Here is a 19208-nt window from a genome sequence, read left to right as displayed (position 1 = left end):
CCCGCCTTTTTAAAACGGTATCTTTATTTAGGATTACAATAAATATTAAGCGTATATTTGCGTATTTTTTTCACCAACATAATCATATGACATGTGTATTTATATAATGTCATATTTAATATAAAGTTATTTAATGAAGTAAGTTTTTTTAATATATTTATATGTTATTTATCGTTTCGGCATTTACACGAGGCATAACAAGATTAAATTATAAATAAAATACCTATTTTTTACTACTTGATTTTTTTTAAATCTACTAGTTTCGGTAACTTTATTTCTTCCATCTAAAGGTATAAATATAAACTCTGTTTATATTATATTTATACCTTTATAAAACTGATATATACAATTATAAACTTATAAGGAAACAAATTATATGTCTATAAAATTTTTATTTTGTACTGACATTTCTTGATGCAACTGCATTTTATGTAACAAAAAAACAGCCATATAGTTTTTTTTTATTATATTTTTTATTTGGCCATTTACCGAGCTTAGACCAAATTCTATTTTATGTGCACAATAAGGCAGGGGTCGAAAACCATGATTTTATATAATTTTTCTGACAAAATTTATTTATTTTTAATTAATGTTTTACTTAGTAAATACCACTATTTCTTAAAATCTACAGTGACACGTGTTTCAATGCTTTCGGTGTTTGAAAATGATGCGGAATTCATCGAAACACGTGTCACAGTAGATTTTAAGAAATAGTGGTATTTAATAAGTAAAACATTGATTAAACATGGATAGATTTTACCACAAAGTGACTTCTGAATCAATTAATGAAAATAAATTTAAGTTGAAGAAGTGTATTGTCGTTATATGTAATTACATTATAAGTTTTGGTGAGGTGCTTAAGTAGAATTTTATTTTTAAAATTTTGGAATTGAATTTTTGTAGGTATATTTAAATGACGTACAGGTGAATCTAGAACCGGTGGTTGGCAGCTCTTTCTACAGCACATTGGATGAGAAAGTTATGTGTTCTCCGAAATATTAAACAAATTTTCAATTTGAACTCTTCATAATTTACTCATGCCTTTGGTCCATATTTTTATTTACATTCTTTGAATGTGTCCAAATACTTACAATTTAGTTACAAATCTGGATTATCATCAATTCTAGTAGTTATTTTTCATATTATTTTTTGACATCTCATCAAAGATGAAGAAGAATATGGAAGTCTGGGCATTTACGGGGTTGACGACCATCATAGGCTGGTTTATGTGATCACTTTACACACGTGTAACATTCACCAATTCTACCCATTATTCATAACCACACTACTCAAATTCTTGAAAGTTCTATAATTATATAGATTTTTTTCATATATATTAATATGAATCAATTTTGAAACATTGTTCTTGGATCACTAGAATTTCACTAGAGACATCTGAGATGAAAAGATTATTTTTTGTTCCTTTTTAAAACCCTTGTTTGTTTGAGATGTGGGTATCATAGTTGTGTACTGAAGGATTTTTATATTTTTTCTAATTTGTTGCTCAACCATTATATCCATTCATAATATTCCACAAGCGGGCAATTTGCCCAGTTTGGGAACCTATGCTGTGCACTAACGGTAAATTATTGAATATTAACTGCCCGTTAAAAGCAGACTATTGGTATTCATATCAATAGCGCACAATGAGATATACATTGAGGCGTGTCATTTTTGTTAAGTTTAATTTAATTGAACAAGGGCTGTGAGAAGGGCTGGAATTAAAGTGAAAAGATAACGAATAATCTATGAAGTGTAGATAATTCAAAGATAATTTCTGGATTTTTATTTAAAATTTGTACATTATGAAACTGATTTAAGCTTTGTACTAACATTTCTTGGTGGAACTGTATTTTATATGATATACCAATAATTATTTAGTTTTTTCCACTTTTATTTTTTTAGACCAGTGACCGGATTTCGTCGTGATAGACAGACAAATCATTACCAGTCTGACGATATCGGTCACGACGAAACCCGGTCACTGGTCGAATAAAATAAAAGTGAAAGAAAAAACTATACAGTTGTTCTATTATATTCTGAAGCTGGTTGTCGATTAGTATTATTAGGAAGTTAGTGATAACGAGTAAATAAATAATTTTAAACCAATTTTAAAAAAATTCACTGGGTCTATTTCTTCTTCATTGAACTCAAAAAACATTTTAAAAATCTTAATGAACAGCCACATATAGATAGTAAAATAATTGACGCATAAATACAACTTCCGAAATTTGAGTGATTGTCAATTATATGTAGAATGTTGATTATTTTATTAAAAAACGACAGATGTTTTCGAAACTAGTCGTAAATAAAAATAAAACTCGATAAAGTGGTATATTCAATCGTTTAATGTTAATAAAATGATCATGTCATTCCACAAAGTTAATGCCGAATCAATAAATAATAGAATGTTGATGTTATACCTGTGATCACTTAAAACCAGCCCATGATAAGTCTTACGCCCTACTCCTGCATCAGACTCCAAAATTTTTCATGAATTGATTCGGCAGTCGCTTTGTGGTTATATCTATTCATTTTTAATTAAGTCTTCAATTTGTACTTAGCTTCACATACGACTTTTGTGAAGATGATGCGGAATGCATCGAAACACACAATAGATGTTAATAAAGAGTGGTATTTAACAAGTAAAACGTAAATTAAAAATTAAAAATGAATATTTATCAAACAATATCACCATAGTTATAGCAAATAAAAACCCATCAGCGGAAGCTAAACTGGCAGTGCACAACGGAGTCCTGGTTCCAACTCTAATGTATGGAAGCGAAACACGGAGTTGGCAAAAGAAGGATGAAAGTAAACTGAATGCAGTCGAAATGCGATCTCTCAGAAGAATGTGCTACAAAACGATGTATGATAGGTGTTCGAATAGTGAAATAAGGAAGGAATGCAAAGCTGAGATAAGCATTATCGATAAAATTAAGAAAGGTGTGTTGAGATGGTTTGGACATGTAGAACGAATGAGTGCGGAAAGAACGGTGAAACAAATTTATGAGGCGAATGCAAGTGGAAAAAAGAGCAGAGGAAGACCGAGAAAAACATGGCACGATCAGGTATGCCAAATACTTGAATGTGGTCAGGTTATAAGTCGTAACAATCGGCGGGTTATGTATGAGGAGATGCATGAACGTGGAAGAGGCGAATAATCTTTGCAAAGACAGAGTGGTGTGGCGTTCTATTCTCTCTGCCTACCCCTGTGGGGAAGCGGCGTTATGGTTAGTTAGTTAGTTAGTTAGGACATTGGAGTATTCACCCTACGAAGGAGATGTCATTTTTTAAAGTTTCTTAACTTGATAGATACATGTATATGGAAATCTGAGCATCCCAGGGCTTACGACCTGGCATTTGGCTACATTACACATGTTTCATATCAAGTTGAGACACTTCTTTATCTATGTTGAGAAATCGATATTAATATGCTCTTACGCCGATTGCTTTCCTGATTATTCCACAAGCTTAAATTGAATTTTTTTACATTTTCATCATAAAAAACAGATATTTTACTTAAGATTTTTCTCGATCACTGCATAAATTTAATATCAATTCGTTTTAAAATTCATAAAAGTAGTATAAAAAATTGGAAAAAGCTCCGTTTTCCCAAATAAGAATGAGCAATTATGTACAATACAAAATGGCGGCTTTCTATGCTGCAATAAATCATAAATCGACAGCAAGCTTGTCACTATCTTGTCTGGGAAATGATTAATTGCTTCTCTTTCCGTATGTTGTGAACAATGTTTAAACAAATACTAATTTGGTACAATCTCTTCGAAGCACGCTACTAAATTTTAATCTAGCAAAGAGTAAATAACTCGTTAAAACAACAAAATATATACATTTACTCGAATTAGCTTTTAAGCGATTTCTTTGTTTTAAAATCAGAATAAACATTTTATTATAACTTAATTATAATGTCTACCGGTTTCGAAGCTATCCCCTTCTTTATCAAGACTGATTAATACTATTATTACTATAACTTTATCAAGACCGATTAATAGTATTAATCAGTCTTGATAAAGAAGCGCTTAGCTTCGAAACCGGTAGACATTAAAATTAAGTTATAATAAAATATTTATAGTTATTTTAAAACAAAGTTACATTTTAATTATAAATAAAAAGTCTCATACATATTTCAGGACAAATCTATGATCGAAAAGCTCTCTGCTAAATAAAAAACTTATTTATTGTAACTGCAGACAGTTGGTACAGTTCCATATTGAATTGTTGGGTAATATATCCAAAATGAAACAAGATTTTTGTTGGATTGAATTCTACATTTATTTATGTATATCTTAATAAGTGACGCGTTTCGTTTGATAATGTCTTAAGAAGACGAAACGCGTCACGTATTAAGATATATATAAATAAATGTAGAATTCAATCTAACAAAAACCTTGTTTTCTTTTGGTAAATTACCCAACAATTAAATAAAAAACTCAGCTCAAATAAAGATACTGCCAAAAACTATCATGTGAAAGAAGTTGTCATTGATGTTTTCAGGCGATATAGGCCACGCAAAAACCAGCATTATAGTGCTACATCTTTTCTTACGCAAACACCTGTTCGTTCTATTTACTCGGCTGCAGATCTTCGCTCTTTCTTCTTGCAATCTCTTGAGTTTCTTTGGAGGGGAAGAAACACGAGATTGGTGAGAAGTAGGAACGTCTCGAGAAATTTTAGCCGAGTCTATTGTTGCCACACATATGAGCTTTTATTTTTATTTATCTTCTCCTCATATTGCGAGCCGACGCCTCAAAGAGCTTTTTGTTTTATATTTTTAATAAGCGTATCGCGCAGGGGCGTGCGGTGATTATTTTAAGAAGGGAAGCTGGTGTATATATTTTTAAACGTAGGTATTTAGCTTGAGATGTGTGAATGGCACAAAAAAATAAACATTCAAAATGTAACGGTTGTGTGAAGACAATTAATTTTTATCAATGAATAAAGCGTTTATAAATTGATACATTTTGCTATAATTTTGAAGTCTATTTTGGACGTGATCAGTGTTATTCCTCGGTCCTTTGTTCCTATTTCTAACTTGATTCGTCTACTAAATTTGTTTTACTGTTTTTTCTTCACTCTTTCATTCCACCTGTCCAAACCATCTCAACTCAGTTTTCTAATTTTATCGATAGTGCTTATCTCAGCCTTGCATTTTTTCGTATATTACCACTCAAACATCTATCATATATCGTTATGCCATATCGCTCACTCCTTTCAAGAACGTCATAAATAAAAAAACGTGATTTTTCAGGAGAACGTTTTTAAAGCTTAAAAATATAATACAATTTATTAAAAATAAATATCAAGCCACTTATTGAACTTTTCACTGTGCAACAGATATTTTTAGGTTAAACCTGAAGGTTCTTTCTCCATTTGAAAAATAACTACTTTATTTTTAAAAAAATAATTAAACAATACCTTTTCTTCAAAATGCAAAAACAACAAATGCCCTGTAGCGGGTAAATATTAAGTTAAAAATATGCCTCTTTTGCTGGAATATAGTACATTTTCTGGGTATTACAAAAACATGCATATCTGAAAATTTACAGTTTTTTATTTATGACGTTCTTGAAAGGAGTGAGCGATATATTCATCTAACAGGTCACATGTTTACTGAATTCAGTCTGCTATCATCCTTCTTTTGACAGCTTCATGCCTCATTTCCATACATTTAACTCGTTACTTTCTAATTGTATATATTATTTTATCTTGACTTAAGCAATTTATTTTATTATTTTCTGAAGGAAAGCTTTTCAACCTTTTTAAACAAATGTTTTTGCTCCTATTATTTAGAGTTACGTCAAATATGAAATGAGTTTTTTCTATCATAAATTACTTTAGTCATGATAAAAAATATAAACAATAAGAAAGTAACTAACATTTTTTTTAGTTAGTTACTTTCTAATTGTTTATATTTTTTCATCATGACTAAAGTAATTTGTGTTATTATTTTCTGAAGGGAAGCTATTCAACCTTTTTATACAAATAGTTTTGCTCCTATAATAGAGTTACATCAAATTTTAAATGAGTTTTTTTGTGATGCTATTTTCTACAATTAATTGTGTAACTGATATGTTTCTTCATATATTTTAATATATTTAAGAAAATTTAGGACTATCGTTTTAATTCAATTAAAGCAAATCAAATAACAATGGGGCTTTTTGTATATAAAGAAATACTAGTTTGTAATACAATGTCCTTAAAGGAATCACTTGAATTAACATTACCCTTTGTTTTTTTTTCAGATATTAAAATGTCTACCAACTTTGGAAACTACGCAACGTCAGGGTCTGACAATTCTTCCCATTGGGCCCTGAAGAGTGTGGACGATGCTCAGGTTACAGATTTAACTGAACTTTCAAGGTATTAAATATTTATTATATTGTTAAGTATTCGACTGTCCAAACTCAAAACACAGTAAGGGACTTTTTTTTTTAAAGACGTTTTCTTGCATTTTTGGACTAAGTAAATTCTACTCAGTCCAAAAATGCAAAAAAAACGTTTTTCAAAAAATGCCCCTTACAATGTTTTAAGTTTGGACAGCCGTACTATGTAAGGTGTTGAAGGTGATCAATACTAACTTGCTAGTACTTTAACTTTGGTTCATTATACATACTATAAGTATTACTAGGTAGCTCTAAGTGAGTGACTGATTTCTAGCAGAGACAAATCTAGAATGCCCTTGCCAGACTATGCGGGTATATGCACGATTACTATATTGTTGTCACCAAAGTGTCACCAACATATATCAAGCAATTATCTTAGATAATCTATAGATGCAGTTTCGTTATTTCAAACGTTTTTTTTTTTTAAAATAACTGTTGTTGCAACCATTTCGAAATTAACTATTTAAAAAGTTCAATTAACCACTTACAGGTCTTTAGAAGCCGATTACCTAAAATAAGCCAATCACGGGTAAAATGGTGAATTGACGGCAAAAAACTTTGCACGATTGATTAAATACCGTTATAAGTTTTTTTTTAAAAACATATATATTTCTCTTTCTCTGTCGCTCAGATGAAAACCTTTATAAGACGTATTCGCTGCGCTATGCTAAATTAAAAGCAACATTTAGGGGTTTTTTCCCGTTTATTTATCACATTTTTTAAATCACATTTTCATATGGTGTAAGGAGTGCGTGGAAGTTTTTGGTATCGTAAGGAAAGGGCAATTATCTATAACCTAACTATGAGTATTTCAATGTTTTAGAGTTAGTACATAAACCCTGACGATGACAAGGTTCTTGTCGAAACCGGTTGGAAAAAGTGTACGAATAAAATTGGTTAAAACAAAGTTGTTTTATTTTATAAAGCTTATAAAATTTGCCACAAAGTATCTGCGAAAAATATTCAAGAAATAAAACCTATATATTTCTCTCTCTTTGTCTCTCAGACTAAAATCTTCGAATTCCTAATTGTTTTAGATGATTCACATCAATCGCGTGCTGCAAAGGTTTTTTTCATTTTGGTAATTTTATTTTATTTTATTTTATTTATTCGGGAATTGTACAGCTGACATATAAAAAAAATATATACTAAACAATAATTACATTAACAATAATAAACATTACATTACATTAACAAAAAATAGTTACGTTAAAAAAAAGCCAATTAAACAATTCCACATTTATGTTACAAAACTATTAAAAAACATTCAGAGATTAAACAAAAAAGGGTATTATATAAAATAATAGATTTAGAAGGAAGGAGAAGGAAAGGAGAGGAATTAATAAGGGTGGTTAAAGGATATTTTTTTTCTAGGTAAGAAGTTTAAAAATATATTTATAAATATACATACATACATATACATACGCATACAAACACACATACACACATAAATATATACCTACATATACACATATACATACATATACATATACATTATATATACAGAAAAAAATTGTCATGCACCGTTCACCCCCCACCCATAACATAACTAGGTTATTGGTGGAGAGTAAACAGAGTATGACAACTTTCTACTAACCTCTTTTTTTATTATAGCTATGCTTTTTCCGAAAATATCAATGCCATTAAATGTCTTGTTGTAATCTCGATTCGACTTTTTAAAATTGTATCTATACTATGTATGGTGCATACCCATGGCTGCATATGAAATAATTGATCCAGTCACAATTAATTCGACTGTACGAATGGCCGGTCAATTGGCAGTCGTTACAATTCGAGCCGTTGAATTTGAGCCAAGGTGACTGCAGACGAGCGACAAACTAGCCTATTATGAGGAGCATACAATACATGTGATTGGATTTCGATTGGATATTGGCGTATTCATAGGAATTGAGATGATTGCATGGTAGATATATGTGTAGGGGAGAGTGCCCATGGATGGGACGTTTTTGATTTTGCCTCTCTAGTTTTTCTCCGTAAAATAAATCATAAAAAGTAAACGTGGTTTCTCTTTATTCAATCTTTTAGCTACAAATATGCGGTACTTTGTTTTCTAAAAAAATTAACTTAACTGACTGAAAAATCGATTTCAAATAATGTCCTAAAATGTCCCATTCATAAACACCCTCCCATGAGTGGGACACCAGTATACTATGAATGGGACATCAATTAAAATGCAAGATCGATGGAAAAATTCTATTTTAAAACAAAAATAATTGGTAGGCACTTTCATAAAATACGTAGACGCATGCAAAAGAAATTTTATTCAACATTTTTGGCAAAAAAAGTTCAGATATCTTAATATTCCACAATTTTCATGGGCCACATAATTTACGTTTGAGCCATTGCATAACACTTTATTGGTATTCTCCTTCACATATGTGACACTTATTATCCTCCTTTCATTTTGTTTTTGTCAGTGATACACCTTCTATTTCAACTGATTTATCTGAACTGATATCTCTGTTATCACTCATTGAAATCTCTTCTCTGAGTTTTTTTAAACTCTTTTAGCGTTAGGCTTATTTTTGGACTATCTATAGGTTTTCCTTTTCCATTCTCCAATAATTGTATTTTCAAAAACTTGTCCTTTTCTGGAGTGTCAGAGATTATACTTGATTTCCTCTTTCTAATCTTTTTCTGTACTGTAGAACATATTCTTCCAGCTGAATTTAAATACGTGGAAAGCATTTCTTCTTGCTTCAGAGTAAACTAACTAAAAAAACTAACGAACCATCACGCCACTTCCCCGCAGTGGTAAGCAGAAAGAATAGAACGCCACACCACTCTGTCTTTGCGAACATTCTTCGTCTCTTCCACGTTCATGCATCTCCTCATACATACCCGCTGATTATTACGACTCCTAACCTGACTACTTTTAAGTATTTGGCATTCCTGATCGTGCCATGTTTTTCATTCGCCTCATAAATTTATTTTACCGTCCTTTCCTCACTCATTCGTTCCACATGTCTAAACCATCTCAGCACACCTTTCTTAATTTCATCGACAATGCTTGTCTCAGCTTTGCATTCCTTCCTTATTTCACTATTCGAACATCTATCATACATCGTTTTGTCGCATATTCTTCTGAGAGATCGCATTTCGACTGCATTCAGTCTACTTTAATCCTTCTTTTGCCAACTCCATGTTTCACTTCCATACATTAGAGTTAGAACCAGGACTCCGTTGTGCCCTGCCAGTTTAGCTTCCGCTGATAGGCTCTGTTATTCTTATGCTAGGTGTATGTAAAAATATCTAACCACTAGAAATATCAGCCTTTACTTGTTTAACATGTCTATAAAGAGAAGATTTTCCTATTGCATATGTCTTTGCAACCGACCTAATATTTTGCTTTTTATTTAAAACCTCTTCTACAGCAGCTTCAATTTGAACATTGGTTATGCGTGTTCTTGGCATTATAACCTAAAAACAATATAATATTTACGTGTAATACAAACGAGTACAAACGATTTTAATGTAAATAAAAAGTATTCGTCACGAATGGGACAATTTTCCCTTTGAGTGGGACCGTCCCATTCATGATCACTGGACGCGTCCCATTCAAGGAAATGCGTGATTTTTAGAAAAATAGATAAATCGATACATTTATACTAAAGAAAATTTGATGAAACTTACTTTATAATATACGGAGAGAACCGACTTAAATAATTGTATATATCAATTGGAGCACTTATCATAACTTATATGTGCAAACATAATCAAATTACAGTATGTAATTTACTTTTTGACGCAAAAAAAATGTAACACGTCTTACTCGCTTCACTGTCAGTTGAGAACTATGGTTTGAGGATTAATCTGTCTAATATCGTAACGCTAATGTTGGGTATTTTTTTATTTTTTTTTGTAACAATAGTTTGGGCTGGAGGACGATTGTCCCATTCATCCTCTGTCCCACTCATGGGCACTCTCCCCTACTAATGCAATGTGTCCCAAACTATATTGTTTATAAATTTCGCTTCTATTTGGTTGAATAATTTGATGATTTAAATATAAACACATAAAAAAAATATATAAAAAAATAAACGTTTTGTGTAAGTCCAAATTCTTATTCACAAATCTGGGTTTCTCCACTTTTATTTTTAGGAGTTATATTTATATTTTGATATCTCATCAAATTTGAAAAAATATGGATATCTGGCTGGCTATTGACAGGGCTTAAGACCTGTCATAGGCTGGTTTAAGTGATCATTTTATACACTTTTGATTGACAACTATACATACTACTCAAACTGTACTTTTGGAAAGCTTTTGCTTTATGATGTATATGTATGCATATATCAAAAACTCTTTAGGTCATTTCATGTGTGAGATTGCGGCAGTAACTATGGTTGATTTGAGTATCAGATAGTTGAGACGTAGGCAAAGACAAGATAACGCTACATCACTCTGTCTTTGCAAACATTCATGCACCTCCTCATACATACCCGCCGATTTTTTCTACTTCTAACCCGACCGCTTTCAAGTATTTGTGACACACCTGATCATGCCAAGTTTTCCTCGGTCTTTCTCTGCTCCTATTTACAACTACATAAATTTGTTTTGCCGTCTTTCCTCAATCATTCTTTCCATATGTCCAAACCATCTCAACACATACAAATTCATGTCAGATTGTTTTCCAAATTATTTGATACTTTTATTTAAAATTAAAATTAAAAAACAACTCCTTCAAATTTGTGTCGGGTTGTGGTCCCGTGGTTAGTGTCTTTAGTCAGAGTTTTTCAGTTCGAACCTACTCTGCCACAATTTGATACTTATTTTCAATAATGTGCCGCTTAGGCTCACAGAAATAGTATGAAATTGAAGTATTTTTGTAAATGATAAAATCAAAAATACTTTTCTTTTCCAATAAAAAAAATAATATATTTACATAGAGAGAATGTATGCGCCACACCGCACAGAATGTAGGCATATCATGTTGACGTATAGCTCTTTATCATTTGAAAATTAAATTCTTCAATACATGACGAAGATATCACGGATGACAATCGTGGAACATTTAAAAACTTATATTTCATGAAATTAAAAAAGTTTTGAGCTTTTGAAAACATGCGAGTACATACGCAAGTTTGCTGAGTTTTCAAATAAATTAAGTTTTGATTAAATCGAAAAACCGTAAAACTTTATAAATATTTTATTTTTAATTTAGTAGGTCCACACCCTAAAGGTCCGATCTTTTTGAAGCGATTAATAAATGCGGTGGACGCACTCGTTTATATGACGTATAGCTCAGGAACGTACTTCTTACATTTTACAAGTTTTTTGTTTCGAAATACTGTGGTGCCTCGGCCATTATAGTCCGCTGTCCCTATACGGACAGCTGACCTGTAAAGCTGTTAATTTGGCAAAAGTGATCTAGCGAAAACAGTGACGTAACGGAGGTTATAAAAGCCCTTACACACTTGGATTTGCTCTCTTTTCACCTACCCGTTCGACGAACTAAACCAGCTGCCTGACATTTATAAAATAGAACTCTAACTAACTAACTAACTAACCATCACGCCGCAGGGGTAGGCAGAGAGAATAGAGCGCCACACCACTCTGTCCTTGCAAACATTCTTCGCCTCTTCCACGTTCATGCATCTCCTCATACATACCCGCCGATTGTTACGACTCCTAACCTGACCACTTTCAAGTATTTAGCATACCTGATCGTGCCATGTTTTTCTCGGTCTTCCTCTGCTTCTTTTCCCACTAACATTCGCCTCATAAATTTGTTTTACCGTTCTTTCCTCACTAATTCGTTCTACATGTCCAAACCATCTCAACACACCTTTCTTAATTTTATCGATAATGCTTATCTCAGCTTTGCATTCCTTCCTTATTTCACTATTCGTACATCTATCACACATCGTTTTGTCGCACATTCTTCTGAGAGATTGCATTTCGACTGCATTCAGTCTACTTTCATCCTCAGTCAAGGATAAAAAAAACTAAAAAAATACTTTATGGAAATATATTTGTGTCACTGCGTGCTTCCATTACGCTATACCGGGGCGGAAAATATGTTTAAATAAACTAATTACATATTTTCGGCAAGCTTTATTTTATATCAGAAAAAGTCATCGACTAGTCGACACTTCGGATATCCCTGCTATAGCATTTATAATAAAAATCGTTATATTGGAAATAAGTGAATAGAGTACGAATATTCGTACGTTAATATACGTAGCACAATAGCAACGAAGGTGTGTGATGGTTCTGATAAGTCGGAAATCATTTCAAAACCTATTTGTATCTCGTGAATCCAATTCTGTATAATATTTGGGTACAACAATTTGCGTGTATCCAAATCCCTCTTTACAAATCTAGGTTTCTCCACTTAGGAAATATTTTTACACTAGCTAACCATTATGCCGTTTCGCAGCAGGAGTAGGCAGAGAGAATAGAAAGTCTTTTCAAGCCGTTTTCACATCCATGCATCTCCTCATACATACCCGCCAATTATTTCGACTCCTTACCTGACCACTTTCAAGTATTTTTAAATATAATTAAAATGTAACTTTGTTTTAAAATCTCTATAAATTTTATAGTGATTTTAAAACAAAGTAACATTTTAATTATTAAATGAAAAATCACAAAGTTAGTGCTGCAAATAAAAATTATATTTTTAAATACTTGATAATATCATGTTTTCCTCTTTGTTTTTTTGCTTCTATTACCAACCACTTTCGCCTCATAAATAGTAATTTTTGCTGATATTTCTTCACTTACTCGATTCACATGTCCAAACTGTCTCAAAATGACCATTATTATTATCATTTTAAATTTCTCCGCCTCCGTAGTCTAATGGTCAGCACGCTCGGCTACCGTTCTGGAGGTCCCGGGTTCGATTCCCAAGGGGGGTAAAATAAATATAAGTAATTTTTTCACTGTAATATTTATTCAATATTACCATGGACCGGTACCTGAAGCGGAGGGCTGATCACCTTTCCTTCATGTGTAAAACGATCACGATAACACTGCGTTTATAAGTCACAGTGCCCTATGCACCATTGGGGTGCGGATAAGGGTTTTAATAAATCAATTTCTCACTTCGCTTCATATGTGAGTTCGCAGAAGTATTTTTGGTTGATTTGAGTAAAATTTAGAAGTAGACTGAATGCAGTCGAAATGCGATCTCTCAGAAGAATGTGCGACAAAACGAACGATGTATGATAGATGTACGAATAGTGAAATAAGGAAGGAATGCAAAGCTGAGATAAGCATTATCGATAAAATTAAGAAAGGTGTGCTGAAATGGTTTGGACATGTAGAACGAATGAGTGAGGAAAGAACGGTAAAACAAATTTATGAGGCGAATGTTAGCGGGAAAAGAAGCAGAGGAAGACCGAGAAAAACATGGCACGATCAGGTTTGCCAAATACTTGAAAGTGGTCAGGTTAGGAGTCGTAACAATCGGCGGGTATGTATGAGGAGATGCATGAACGTGGAAGAGGCGAAGAATGTTTGCAAGGACAGAGTGGTGTGGCGCTCTATTCTCTCTGCCTACCCCTGCGGGAAAGCGGCGTGATGGTTAGTTTGTTAGTTAGGAATAGGCCACATCCAAAAAGTTGTGAAAAAAGAACTAATGAAAATATGTGATTTTGATGCCATTCTCCTCAATGTCATCGATGTATATTTGGCTGTGCACAATTTGTAGAAGGATAGGCGTACGTATTTTATTACAGTATATTGATGAAGGCCTGTCATGAATACTCAACGATGTATTGTACACTACATCGCACTTTCAATAATAATTACAGTGGATATCCTGTAAACTGTATATATTTTACCAATCCCAATCCCAATAAAATCGTGAAATATTTCAAATACAAGTGCATACTGTATTCTAAAAGCAATACTAAAAGTTTCAAACAAAATTTTTAATGTAATGTTTGTATTAAATTTTGTTTTGGTTAAAAAATACTGGTAATAGTCAAAATGTCGATTTTCCCTTACGTTAAACACTAAATAAATCATTTTTTTATGTACATGTTAAAAAGATAACTTGTATCACCCAACAAAGACAAAGAGGATGGAACCCCACACTTGTCGTTCCCCACATACACTCCTAGTTTCCTTCACATCCATACACAAGTTCACATTTGCTCGATATACTTTCTTAGTCATTTTCTTATTATCCATTCACTCGCATGTCCATACCACCCTAAAGAACTTAAATATATATATATATATATGTATATATATATATATATATATATATATATATATATATATATATATATATATATATATATATATAATAATAATAATAATAATAACCCTTATCCGCACCCCAATGGTGCATAGGGCACTGCTTCATATAAACGCAGTGTTATCTTGATCGTTTATACATGAAGGAAAGATGATCAGCCCTCAGCTTCAGGTACCAGTCCAGGGTAGTATTGAATAAATATGACAGTGAAAAAATCACTTATATTTATTTTACCCCCCTTGGGAATCGAACCCGGGACCTCCAGAACGGTAGCCGAGCGTGCTGACCATTACACTACGGAGGCGGACAAATAAATATATATAAATATATATATATATATATATATATATATATATATATATATATACCGTAAAGTGGGTATACTTTGCACCATGGGTGATACTTTGCACCACCTTCTGTAAAGAAATTGTAGAGCTGGTCATCTCTGATACATGTCATTTTTCATTCTACTTTCTATTGTTTCTGATAGATGGCACTTCAATCTACTTTTTAGTTTACAGAAGTAACAGTCGGTCGTCATTGCTTCAATGCGTTTTTCCTGTCCGAACGTAAAGAAAGTTTTCTGTCTGAAAATTGTGTCCGAAAAAATCCAGTAGAATCAGTATACTGAAACTAGTTACAACAAGTGAGTGGTCTCTAAATCGTAGGTAGGTAGGCCCTGCTTTTCTCAAATGCTGTATTTTTTAGTTACGTTGTCAAGTTTATGTAAAAATAATATTTTTTTAAGAACTGACTTGTATTGACCACATTTGGGGTAACATTGCACCAAGTGCAAAGTATCCACAAAAGGCCATAGTTAATTAATTTGATGAAAAGTCTTAAAACGGCTAATACAACTTGACATGTTTGCTAAACATCTATAGGTTTTGTGTACTTACTTAATTCCTGATTAATAGATTTATATTATCCACTGACACTTCGTGATGGAATTGCATTTTTAATTTATTATTAGATTAAAACCAATATGTTTAGCTTTACCACTTTTTTATTTGACCAGCGACCGGGTTTCGTCGTTACCGACATCATCAGACTGGCCAGTCTGATGATGTCGGTAACGACGAAACCCGGTCGCTGGTCAAATAAAAAAGTGGAAAAGCTAAAAATATTGGTTTCAATCTAATAATAAATTAATTCCTGATGGTATATTTTTTTCAAAAATATCAAGAACACACAAACAGCGGCCTTATGCCAGATGATACTGCGATTTTACACCGAAGAGAGTGGAGCAGTGTTTGGAGGCCATTCGAAATGGTACAATCAGTCAAAGAAAGGCTGAAGAAATTTTCAAAATCCCCAGAAGGACGATTAACTATAAGCTCAAAGGTCAGCACACAAAACCTGTGGGAAAACCTCCGATATGTGACAAGGGCGAAGAGCAATCCTTCGTAAACTGCATAGTAGACATGAGTGAGTACGGTTTCCCAGTGAGTGTTTTTAACATTCGCTACATTCTAATAGCTTATTTGGATAGATTTGGCAGAAGAGTACGAATATTAAAGAACAACGTACCAGGCTCTGAATGGATAAGATCATTTTTGCAAAGACATAAAACCTTGGCTGTTGCTAAAACTAGTCAGTTGCTTAATCGGTTGCCATTAAAAGCGTATGACGATGACGTCCGCCAGAGTTTTCAACAGTTTTTGGAAGAAAACAGATTCAACCCAAAGAATTCAGTCTTAAAACGCAGGAAAACGATACCGATAGAACCAGGTAAGAGCATTGCTCACGATCCAAATGTCGAAATGAACGTTGACGAGACACAAATGCTACCTGAACCAACTACATCAATGATCCCACCTTCCGCATCGAAACTTCCAGCATTAACTGATTATAGTTCACACGGAAGCTTTGAGGAAGAGGGAGAAGAACAAAAACGATGACTGAAACCAGTTATCGTATTTGTTCTTCCGTTTCATTAGGACCAGTAAAAAAGAAGGTGGGAGAATATGTCGTATTTCATTATGAAGGAGAAAAATTTCCGGGACAGATTTTGGAAATAAAGAAAGACAGAGCTGTTAAATCCATGCAAGAGAGTCTCAAATCGTGGAAGTGGCCGATGAAGGATGACTTTCTTCAATATTCTTGGAAGGATGTAGCGGGTTCCATAAAAGAACCGTAAATGCAATCCAAAAGAGGTTTCTTTACCGTCCCGGAACTTGACCATATTTAGACCTAATTTAATTTTAATTCCTATTACCTATGTAGTACGATATGTTTTAATATCCACCTTTTATTTTATATAATTTTAAACCTTCAGTTTTGAAAAAAAAAACATTTTTGTTAGATTTTTCAATATTTAAAAAAAAAAAAAACCTATCAAGTGTCTTATTTTTCCATAATTATACAATATTATAATCTGCATTTAGTGAACTGTGAGCCAAAACCCTTCATAAGGTGCAACAAAACTTGTAGGATAGCCTTTACTTTGTATCAATTTGGATTCTAGTACGAAAAGTGTAGAGAAAATATCATGGTGCAAAGTTGTACTTTACCCCGGGATACTTTGCACCAAAATATAAATGTAAAAAAAAAATACAGGCAAAATAGATAAAAATTTAAAAACGTATCAGACATGTTACAGGTATATGTGTTATTACATTGCAATAGTTGAAACCTCAGAAAAAGTAAAAAACCTGATCTGAATAGACAATTTTTTGAAAAAATGCAGTATTTTGGTGCAATGTATACCCACTTTACGGTATATATATATATATATATATATATATATATATATATATATATATATATATATATATATATATATATATATATATATATATATATATTTATATATATTTATATATATATATATATATATTTATATATATATATATATATATATATATATTATATATATATATATATATATATATATATATATATATATATATATATATATATATATATATATATATATATATATATATATATATATATATATATATATATATATATATATATATATATATATATATATATATATATATATATATATATATATATATATATATATATATATATATATTTTAAATGTTTTTTCAAGAGTACAAAACGTGAACGACCAAAAAAGACATGCTACGACCAGATTAATCTTAACTTAAAATCTGATGGCTTATAACTTGATAAACGAGTGTGAGATTCCATCCTCTCTGCCTACCCCTGCATTGAAACGGCGTGATTATAGCAGTAGTAAGTAGTAAGTTAATAAGTAAATAAGTTTTCATTGTACTTTCAATAATATTAATATTTAAAGCATTTACTTTGTAAAAAAAATTACAAAAATGAAATAAGTTTTTTTTGTTGGTATTTTAAAAGCATTCTTTACTCTGTGGTATTGTAATATAACACTCTCCTCATCATTCATCGTTCACTTTGTAAATTAATAAGTTAACTAAGTAAATAATTTAAATTTTGTGTTGGTATGCTGTTATCCGTTAAGTTAGTATTATTGTCGGTAATCAGTGTGTAGTAAGGCAGACGAGAGCTTTTGAAGAGCGATTAAAGGTTCAGCCACCAGGGGTAGGATTTCTGAAATTTCAGCCCTTGGAAACCAATCCATAATTTAAATTTGAACTTTAATAAGTTCACCGAGGCTAAGGAACTCGGGGTGTTAAACCTATTGTGGAAATATATGTAATAGACATAAATTCGTTAACATATAAAAATATATATTTCTTTCATAAAAAATAAATAAGATTTCAATCTGTTTAAATCTTTGAGATCTTTTTTTAAACCTTAATTTAGAAATGACAGTGTTAAAAAAATACTTAATCGTTATTTATTGATTTAGTCATCAAGTTTGTAAAATAATATGATGATTTAAATAATAACAAAAAAAACATATCGTAGAATTTTATTTTAATGAAAACACAACAACTATACTTATATATAATAAAATAACAACTAATCATATTTACTTATTATATGTAACTGCAGAATGTTGGTGGAATTCCATATTGAATTGTTGGGTAATATATCCAAAATTAAACACGGTAATTGGATTGAATTCTACTTTTATTTACATATATGATATGTGACGCGTTTCGTCTTATCAAGACATTATCAAACACTGTCAGTGTCATATATCGCTCACTCCTTTCAAGAACGTCATAAATCAAAAATCGTCAATTTTTAGTTGTGCATGTTTTCGGAATGCCCAGAAAATGTACTATATCCCAGCAAAAGAGGCATATTTTTAACTTAATATTTACCCACTACAGGACAGAAAGTGTTGTTTTTGCATTTTGAAGAAAAGGTATTGTTTAATTCTGTTTTTAAATATACTAAATATTTTTCAAATGGAGAACAAACCTTCAGGTTTAACCTAAAAAGATCTATTGCACAGTAAAAAGTTCAATAAGTGGCTTGATGTTTATTTTTAATACATTGTATTATATTTTTAAACTTTAAAAACGTTCTCCTAAAAAATCAAGTTTTTATTATATTTATGACGTTCTTGAAAGGAGTGAGCGATATGTAAATAAAAGTAGAATTCAATCCAATAACCGTGTTTAATTTTGGATACATTACCCAAAAAAACAAATATG

At 31.7% G+C, this 19208-nt stretch overlaps 1 protein-coding gene across 1 annotated transcript in view; it reads left to right on the top strand.

Moving 5' to 3' along the window:
- Window positions 1–6270: 6270 nt before the first annotated feature.
- Window positions 6271–19208, top strand: part of LOC148298685 (G protein-coupled receptor moody-like) — a gene marked incomplete at its 3' end in the record, with an annotated part of 30160 nt that continues 17222 nt past the window's right edge. Inside the window, exon 1 of the mRNA XM_088276713.1 lies at window positions 6271–6384. Within this exon, the coding sequence (XP_088132839.1) occupies window positions 6275–6384 (110 nt within the window). The remainder of the gene's footprint in view (window positions 6385–19208) is intronic.

This window comes from Brachycentrus maculatus, unplaced genomic scaffold, assembly GCF_059751285.1.
Source record: "Brachycentrus maculatus isolate JH-2025_06_01 unplaced genomic scaffold, ASM5975128v1 h1tg001744l, whole genome shotgun sequence".
Lineage (NCBI taxonomy): Eukaryota > Metazoa > Arthropoda > Insecta > Trichoptera > Brachycentridae > Brachycentrus > Brachycentrus maculatus.
This window is presented reverse-complemented; position numbering and strand designations above follow the sequence as displayed.